At 32.5% G+C, this 10391-nt stretch overlaps 1 protein-coding gene across 1 annotated transcript; it reads right to left on the bottom strand.

Annotated features, from left to right (window-relative positions):
* Positions 1-726: 726 nt before the first annotated feature.
* On the bottom strand, positions 727-5483 carry LOC105117387 (uncharacterized). Its single transcript, XM_011015037.1, has 11 exons — positions 5112-5483; positions 4781-4876; positions 4509-4663; positions 4321-4414; positions 4080-4150; positions 3867-3973; positions 3039-3160; positions 2149-2237; positions 1910-1969; positions 1389-1493; positions 727-1245 (listed from the first exon to the last, which is right to left on the bottom strand). The coding sequence occupies exons 1-11, from the start codon at positions 5257-5259 to the stop codon at positions 1126-1128; spliced, it is 1167 nt and encodes a 388-aa protein (XP_011013339.1). The 5' UTR covers positions 5260-5483; the 3' UTR covers positions 727-1125.
* Between the last annotated feature and the right edge of the window lie 4908 nt (positions 5484-10391).

The raw sequence follows: 10391 nt of genomic DNA on the forward strand, positions 1-10391 counted from the left end.
GTGGTTAGGAAGCGTAGCAGAATGAATATCTGTTGACTGTACTGCAAGAAACATTTGGAGGTCAAAGGTTTTTGTCAAATATGGGAGAATTGGCTTGATCCTCTCAATCATGCAATTGTTGTCCTAATGCTACATGTTCTTCCTCTTGTTTATGTTCTTTTCTTCCCGACCAAAATCAAATTGGATTATTAATTTGGTAAGTCAATCAGTTCATTGAAGACCTAATTGGATCGAACAGGCAATGTATTATCCAATTTAACTGAAAACTAATTAGGCTCCAAATTCTGGGTTATCGAAATCTAAACTACTAGCCATCTGATATGCTCGTAATTCCACTGCCTTGCACTGTGGCTTATTGTAAAAAAATAAAATAAGTCAAACCAGTCTCCTGAGCTTCAGTGCCTTCAGCCATCTTTTTTGCCCTTTCCGAAGAAATGAAATCCCTATTTTCCCACCTCACCTGCCATCAAAAACATGAAATAAAAAAAATCACCAAAGCAGTCACAAATGCGGTTCTCCCAATAGACTGGCACAAAAAGGCCTTCAGGCTTTACTGCAACTCTTTGTAACATTCTTCACTTCTGAAGAACAATAAAATTGCTTGAATACCATATACAAGACACCCAAGCTCATGTCATCCTCGGCAATATTGATCATACAGCATTGGCTTCCAGGCAGAGGATATTATTTACAATAGAAGCAGAAAATCTAACTGGCAAGACAAGGAGGATAAGAAGCAAAATTAGAATAGAATCTGTGATGAGGGACATCCATAAATGCTGTACCGCCAGGTTCATCTGAGATATAAACTAGAAGCTACAAAATTGTCTCTTGAACATGGAGATCGAATGAATATCCTACAAAACAATCTAGTCTGAAACTTTCTTTGGTTCCTCCACTCGATTCTGAATTTAGAAAATTACTGCATGAACATTGATTCTTAACGTACTGTTATGAAAAAGATAACAATTTTTTTGTTACAAGTCCGGAGATGCTAACAATTGAGCTCCAGCTTGGTCCTGCATAAAGAGGTGATTATTGAATTGCTGCTCCTAGAGTTCTGAAACGGTTGTTTCTCTCTTATGATTCATATTTCCATGCTCAATTGTCCATGTCCTAGACGTTTTAGCATGGGATTTCTTCCTTAATTGCTAGGTCTTCCAAATTTACTTTCGCCTCCACGCCCATGTTTGGCAGACCATTAACCATTGCAGGAATGCCAGATTTTAATACAGCAGCTAGCGCCTGATTGATCAGATAATAACAAGGACAAGCTTTGTAAACTAAGATCCCAATCCTCATACTCCAAGAAAAACATGTGTGTGCGTGCACGTGTGAGTAACTTGACCCTTTAAAATAAATGCACAAAATATCAGAAAATACTGTACCTTCCTATTTTCCTCTTTCTGGTGTTTGATAACAGCCATAGGCCATTCATTCACTAACTTCTGAAGTTCAATCACCATACCTGACTTCTTGGTGTCAGGTAATGTCTGCATCCAAGGAAACTGACTTGGATCAACAGTGGTGCCATACAAAAACAAGTTGGATATTTTTCATTGTATTCTAGCTAAGAAAGTACAAAAAACCTCTCTCACTGCGTTAACACTATTCTATATTATTTTCCCTGATGCATTAGAATGCATCTAACCTTATGATGTTCAGTTGAAACAAAATTTAAACTGCTTAAATTGCTGTTGAGGTTTTTAATTGATCTATGTCAATTTAGGAATCCATGACAGCTACCAGACTTTTCCAGACTTACCAACCAAGCAGCTTTAGCTTCAACTATTGTTAGACAGCCCTTCCTTTTGGTAGAAGAAAAATAAAAAAAATACTCCCAGAAAGGAGAAACGGAGTGGATATGGGCCCACAGATACTGATACAAACCATGAACAATGATAGGCACCTGATCAAGGACTTGAATAACAGCAGCAGCATCCAGAGGCTTGCCTTCTAGTATTAAACCCTGAAAAAAACAGCACCATTCAAGAACTTCAGAGAAAGTTTTCTCTCCAGAAACATCCATACATCAGTGTAATTTTGCCAAGAATGATGAATTCACAGAGTGATCACATTGCACTTGACCTATCAAATAAATCTTGATACTGGACTATGCATGCAAAAAAGATACAGAAGGTTGATTACCTTAGCACATGAAAACGCACTCACAAGAGTGTGCTGCTTCATCAACTCAGATCTAACCTTCTCAGTTTTCCATAATGATTCGGTATCTCCTATAAAATATGAACTTCAGATTCTATATAAAAATGATATTTAATTCTGGGCCTCAGAGAATGTATTATTCTCAAATCTCAACTGAAGGAAAACAGAGGTTTGACTGCATTCAGATTATTCTTTAACAAAAACCTCTTTGTAAGAGATGATATTCAGACTCAAGACACAAACATGACTGTTTCTATTAAAAAAAATTCTCTCATGCTAACGAGCTGACAAAACCATACTATTGCATGAGAAAATTAAGACATGAGCATCTGTACTCTGAACATGCACCTACACATATGTACCCACCCTGGATTGATTTGTATTTTTTCCTGTCCCTGAGCAAAATAGAGGAAGAGAGACCCTAGCTCAATGTATGAGCAAATAAAACCAGAGCCTAGAGTTCATGGCTAGGGAAATATCTCAACTTTGACCTCCCATCCTCAAAGACATCCCAATAACGACAAGGAACAAACATAAATCACAGAACAAACAAACAGAGGCAGGCCTCACGAACAGTAAGCAATATTTATTGCAAAACTGGAGGACAGAACAATTAATCTATACTAGTAATAAACAAGGGAAGTGCATGATAAAATGCAATATTTATTACAAAACTGGAAGACAGAACAATTAATCTATACTAGTAATAAAAAAGGGAAGTGCATAATAAAATGCGTTGTCAAAATCCATCTACTTTCTAAAAATATCAACAAAGGAGTTGGTATTTCAAGCTGGAATCCTTACCAACAATCACAGTGGATGTAAAACATAGGCAATTATTTGAAAAAACGAGAAGTAAGAGATTTAGAGACCTCTTTTGGCAGCAAAATCCATCCATAGGTCAAATGCAAGTCTGCGCAGTTTTACCCCAGCCTTGAGAAACTTTCTTGAATACTTAGAGATCAACTCCCAATTATCAGAATTGTAACAGATGCTGCAATTATTAAATCCAAATAAGTTATTGAAATCATTGTTGGAAGAGCACTAGAGCAACATATACTCTTGCACAGACAAGATTCTTTAAGTACCGTCCAAAATATTTTTGATCAAAGAATGTGTACTGATACAGATCCAAGAACAATTGCACAGTTGTCAATTCACTAATACTGAATCATAATCTAGAAGCGTTAATATGGAAAAGGATTTTGGACTCAAGGGGTTGATGAGGTGCTAGCCCTTCAGATTGCAGGATGATCAAACTTGAAATGTACATTTTCTTTGGAGATTTAGTCTTTTCCTCTTTGAGGTTAATGGCTCAATTTTTCCTTATATAATGAGGCATTTCACCAATCTGTCCTTATATCCCTAATCGAGCCAATTTTATCCTTCAATATAAGTTGAGTTTCTAATCTATCCTTCTGATGAGATTTTCAAGCCAACTCATTGGAATTAGTACAAATTACATGAAGATCTCATCAGAATTATAGATTAGAAACTTAACATAAATTCAAGGATAAAATTGGCTCAATTACGGGTTTAAAGACAAATTATAGAAATACCCCATTACATAAGGACAGATTGAACCATTAACGCTTCCTATTCGAGTATAAATCAACAAAACTATTTTTATTTTGTAGCATTTGGAGTTTACATCACAAAAAAAAGAAGAAACAAGCTATAACAACTCTAAAATTATGCACCTGGAAACAAGATCCGCAGTACTGGGCTGTAATGGGATGTGATTCTTTTCCAGAAGTTTCATTACTTCAACCATGAGTTTGACATCATTATGATGCTTAGCATACAACTGCAGCCCAAAAATTCCAATCATTTAACATCAAAAAAAGAAAGAAAAGAAAGAAAAAAGAAATACACGAAGAGCAAGAAAATCTAACAACTTAATAGAAGAGTACCAGCAAATGGTTGGCAGATGCAACACTTGGAGTCAGTCCATACAGATTATGATTCCACAAGGCCTTCTTTCCTGCATCATTCTACCATGCTTAAAATCCTAGCAAGTTCACAGTTCCAAACACCAAAACAAAACACAAATTTTTGCTAAATGGCTTTAAAGGTTATATGTAACTAATAAAAGCAAATCTAATAATTCAAAAAAAAAAAAAAGCAGACTAAAGAAATTCAGCATACACCTACCGAAGTCAACAGCCCCCAAACGAGCACACGCTTTAGTAACTTCACGGCAAAGATTGCAATTAAAATTGTCATGAATCCGAAGATTTGACAATCTCTGCATACCAAATACACACATTAACAAAAAATTCAAAACCCATTAACCAAAATCTCTAGTTACAACAAAAGGTGCTGCAAGATTGGCCACTAACAAATCTTCGGAGATTTTGCAAAGCATCGAAAAGAAGCTTAATATCCTCATGGGTCTTGCAATTCTCAATCAATGACCACAACCATGCATTCGGCGCCATTGTGCGTCTAACATTCACCGAGTCAATAATATCATCATAAATCTTCTTCACAGCCTCTGTCATTCAATAACACAAACCAATCATCACAAGAAAAAAAAAATTAAAACTTCAAATTTAACTCAATTTTATATATACATAAAAAAATAAAAATAAAAGATATTAATTCAACAAACCTGTTGCAGTGCTCTCTCCGCCACTAGCAGTACAAAACGAACCCTTTGATGTCCTAGAGTACATTACATCTCGCACCTTTGCGAAACAATAATTTCCTGTAAAAATTTTATATACACCATATGACAAATAAAATAAATAAAATCAAAATCAAAATTGAGCAAAAAATAAAATAAAATAAAAAAACACGATGCCTTAATAACATTTATTCCCCAATTTTATTATTAATTTTCTCAGAAACCAAAAGGAATAGGAAAAAATCCTTCTCATAACAAGCAAAAATACCAGAAAATAGAAAAAAAATGTAAATAATGCGAAATCACTAAAGAGTACCTGAGGAGGGGAGGGAGCGCGAGGAGTAAGAGTGGAGGCTTTGACATTGAGAATAGATGATTAATTTGTGACCTGAGGATACTGAGTTGAGGAGAATTTGAGGCTTCAAAATCCTGGTGAGTCCACGCGCGTTTGATAGGACTTGCATCGTTTCTGTGGAATCGAGATGAGCTGGTGAGTGTGAGTGTGAGTGTTAGTGTGAGTTACGAGTTTTGAGTGAGTGGACTCGGCGGTTTACGGAGCGACGGAGCTGATGTCTCAGGGTAGGGAAAAATAATCGAGAGGGTTTAGGAGGGGAGAAGAGAGGGTTCTACTTCTGAGATACGGCTGTGTAGTTTGGATCCCAGCACATGTGAGCTTGGAAAGAAAAATTAATGAGGTTAATTATGCGGTGTTTGTAATTGTGGTTTTTGTTGTATTTTAAAATATATTTTATTTTAAGATATATTAAAATAATAATTTTTTTAAATTAATGAGGTTAATTATGCTGTGTTTGTAATTGTGGTTTTTGTTGTATTTTAAAATATATTTTATTTTAAGATATATTAAAATAATAATTTTTTTTAAAAAAATATTTTTAATATTAGTATATTAAAACTATTTAAAAATATCAAAAAAATTATTTTTAAAAAATTATTTTTTTAAAAAGCGTGATATTATGACACAAACAAACACATCTTTAAAATGATTAATATTAAGTTTATATTTATTTTAGTAAGAAAAGCTAATTATTGCACACAAAATACTGTGATTAATGTAAAAAATATCTAAGTGTTGTTAATGTATTTTTTAGCATGAAAAAAAATTAAACTTTATGAGAATTGATTTGATGTGACATGATTAATTTTGCAAATTTAAAGACAAATTGCATGCCTGATAAATGATGCAACCATATTATTCGATAGTTTTATCCATAATTACCTAGTATTTTGACTATGTTTTATATATAAAATACTTTAATATTTTTTATTTTATATTTTAAAGACACTTTTAGATAAAAAGATTCAAAAAGAAGTAAATTGAAGATAATTGACAAATTTGATATTCAGTTGATGTTTGAGCTTGAGCTCTAAAGGTTGAAATGAAGTGATTTCAGTAAAATTAGAAAGCTAACATCTATACATTTTTATACATATATATGTTAAGAAAAATAAAAAGAGAAAGAGCATGGAAATCACAGTATTCAAAGATAAATCTTCCATTTTGCCAGTGTTGACTTTCAACCATTCTGACTTGAATATCTTGAGCTACAAAAGATCATGAGATGTAAACTTGATTTTTTTCGATTTTTGACTCAAAGACCTATCATTTTACCAAATTTAAGTAGGAAAAAAACTCATATAAAAGAGATATGAGTTTCTAAGATGACATATAAATTCTGCCAACAAACAAGTTTTAAGAAGAAATAAGTCTAAAATACTTCTTAAAGTATCCAAACCAACATCCAAGTTTTTTTCCGGTAATTTAACTCCTCTAAGTCAAAATTCAAAGCTTAAAGATTTTATGCAAGGTTATTTCTTCTTTTTTAGTAAAATAATTATTGAAATACTTAAATGTAAATTGTCTACTTAAAAAATAATTATTTTGTAGAAAAGGGATTAAGGTTTCTTATCAAATAAAAAGAAAGAGACAAAGCAAGAAAAGTGGCAGCCAGAAAGAGAAGAAAAACACATTTTTCTTTCAAAAACTTGAAATCATGCATTCTTCCTTCTTTTTGATTAGTTATTCAGTAGATATGCAAAGCTAAACTCTTTTTCTTAGTTGTAAGAACACAAAAATCTTTGGATTTCAAGAACTGTGAGATTTATTTTACCTTTATTTTTTCAATTTATATGACGAACATGTTTGTTTTTCTATGTTTATTTTTTATTATTGTTTATTTTAATTTCTAGAGCGAACTCTGAGTTGTTATTGTAAATAAAACATCGCTAAATTTGCTATAAAAAACGGAGTTATTATATATAAACTTGTAAAGCAACTAAGATTAATAGTTGTGGTGGATCTAGATTATTAATCTTAGAAAAAACATTCAATCAAATCAAACATGGATTGTGGACAATTATCTTGTCTAGACTTATCTAGTTCATAAGGTTGTCATTGAATTAAATTACTAGTGCGAATATTGTATTTGTTTGATAGGTAGAGTTAGTTAGACGATGAATCTGTTAACTAACTAATGTTAAGAAAAGATAAATATTTAGAATATGAATCAATATATCATTTCAATGATCGGTTTTGATTTTTGTAGGTGAACATCTACTTGAAATCAAAGTTAGTTCTCTTGATAGTTTTCTAATTTATTTAATTTAGCTTGATTGTTTAATTTGTTATAGCCTAAATAACCTAAAAAAACTCTAATTGCATATCGTATAACATAAAAATCTGAGCTGAACCTTCATTGTGAGATAGAACTCGTACTTGCTCTATACTTTCTTGTTTATTTAAGCCAGGGTAATTAATTTGTGTGACCGTCACATCGCAATAAATTTTCACATTGTTGTTGGGGAAGTGATTTTAGTTGATTCTTATGCTATGATTGTTATTTATTTTGTTAAGAAAAAACCAGTGTTGCTCGCAGTATTGTTCAAAACATATTTTTTGGTGAAATTAGGCCTTGACCTTTTGTTTCCTAAAGAAAAACGATGTTTTGAACAAGACTAGTGCTTTTAGCCACTAGCCTTATCCTATTGAGGCCAAATTTCACTATTTTCTAGAGTTTTTAGGAAGTTTTTGTTTTCTACTATATGATTTTCATTCAATTTGCACTACTTTAAATCTCATGTATGGTTAATTTCTTTTGAGTTTTCTTGACTATTTATATCTAACCCGTTCTACTAACCAAAGACAAGTGTAGGTAGATATCGAAATAGAGAACACTTTACGCAGGTTACGAAAGGAAGCTCGTGTCACACTATGGTTGTTGCACATCAACGAACACTCAAGGAGTTCGGTACTCCAAATGTGGAGAATCAACCATTGTGCATAAACATTAACAACAATGTTAACTTGGAGCTCAAGTCTGGTTTGATACACTTATTATCAATATTCAATGGACTTTCTAAAGAAGATCTTCACACTTATGTCAAGGAGTTCCACATGGTTTGTGTTGGCATGAAACAACATGGAGTTGATGAAGAACATGTTAAGTTGAAAGCTTTCCCTTTCTCTTTAAAAGGGGCAGCTTAGAAGGGTATACAGAAGGTTTTTCTTGAAAAGTATTTCTTAGCCTTTCGAGTTATCAACATAAGGAAAGAAATACATGGGATTCAACAATCTTATGGGGAGACACTCCGAGTATGAAGAAAGATTTGAGCATCCGTGCATTCAATGCCCTTATCATTAGATACCCGATTAGATGCTCATTCAATATTTATATGAAGGACTGATGCCTACTGACCACAATATCATTGATGAGGCAAGTGGAGAGGCATTGATAAATAAGATAATCGAGGCTGCATACCAATTAATCTCAAATATAATAGCCAACTTGAAACAATTTGACATGCATAGAGACTTCCCAAACAAACAAGTAAATGGGGTAAGTATTGTTAACCTTAAGAACAAAGTTAATGATCTTCCTTCTTTTGTGCATTCTTTGGCTTGTGGAAATGTATATCAAATGAAAATTTATAGCATATGTTTATTATAAGAACATGCTTCGAATATGTGCATAACAATGCAATAAGATTATACCGAACAAGCTAATGCAGTTGATGAAGCATTCAATGGGCATCCCCAGCATAAATATGATCCCTTTTTTAACACGTATAATCCTGAAAAAAGAGATCATTCAAACTTACGCTATAAAAACTTGCCTCAATAAGACAATCAAGGCTATGTTCCACCCTTATGGATTTCAGTCTTAGTAGAATTATCAAGCGAGACAACCCTTTCATGTATTTACAAACTCCAATGTTATGGGGTCATTGAGTTATAATCTTCATGAGATTATGAAAACCTTGACTTATAACACAGTGACCTTATAATAAAATATCATTTCTTTTCAACAAGAAACAAGGTTAAATATTCACAACTTAAAAAAGCAAATAAGGCAGGTAGCTTCAAGTATAAGGAAATTGGAAGCACAAATGAATGGAAAATTACGTTCCCAAACATTAAATCCAAAAGAAAATATTAATGTGATCACACTATAAAGTGGGAAAGAACTTGAATAGCAAAGGTCGAAACAAATTGCAATGAAGAAAGAAAAGGAGATAGAAACCGAACTGACTATAAAGAAGAAACACCTTACTCCTCCACAAACTGAAACAACAACCAATACTGCAAAGGTAATTCCTAACTCAATGAATTTTAATTTTAAAAAAAATTCTCCCCTTTCCTTTAAGTTCTTCTAAGTCTAAGAAAGAAGACAAAGAAAAAGAGATTTTATAGGTTTTCAAGAAAATGAAACTCAACATTTTTTTGATTAATGCTATCAAGCAAATTTCAAAGTATGTCAAATTCTTGAAGGAGTTGTGTACTACTAAGAGAACTTACAGGCTAAAAGGTTATGAAATGATAAATGTGGATAAGGTAATATCTTTTTTTTTTTATTTAAAAGAATCTGTCTTTGAAGCAAAATGACCTATGCGCATTTACTATCCTATGTGTTATTGGTAATGCTAGTTTTAAAAGGACCTTATATAATTTAGGTGCATCCATTAGTGTTATGCCTAAACATGTTTATGATTCTTTTAGTCTTAGACCTTTGATTAAAACTAGTATTGTAATACAACTTGCTGATCGTAATTTTGTTTACCCACATAGTGTGATAAAAGATGTCTTAGTCAAGATTGATAGTTTAGTTATTCCATGTGAATTTTATATTCTTAATATGGAGTGTCAGTCTTATGATTCTTTTTGGAACAACTATACTTATATATTATTTGGAAGACCATTCTTGAAATTTGTCAATACAAAAATTGATTATGGTAAAGATCCTTATAGTAATATTTATTCCATCACATACCATGACTAAGTTTTTGAGTTTGATTTTGAGGACGGATTAAACATGGCATTGAGCTATGGTTGTGATTTTACTAAGATAGAAGAGATGAAGAGGCACATATATGTTTCCCAAAACGTTCAAGAATCAACTTTGGCTTTTCAAACCATCCTTAATTCCAATGCCTTTGTTGATTTAGTAGTTTCATATAAAAACTTTTTGCTATCTATTTTACAAGATTCGTGTTAGAATTGAAACTTTTTCTTGATAATTTGAAGTATGTATTCATTGGCGACAACAATACACTTCCTGTTATCATAGCAAAAGGTTTGACA

Source organism: Populus euphratica, unplaced genomic scaffold (assembly GCF_000495115.2).
Source record: "Populus euphratica unplaced genomic scaffold, PopEup_1.0 scaffold1328.1, whole genome shotgun sequence".
In the NCBI taxonomy this organism is placed as follows: domain Eukaryota; kingdom Viridiplantae; phylum Streptophyta; class Magnoliopsida; order Malpighiales; family Salicaceae; genus Populus; species Populus euphratica.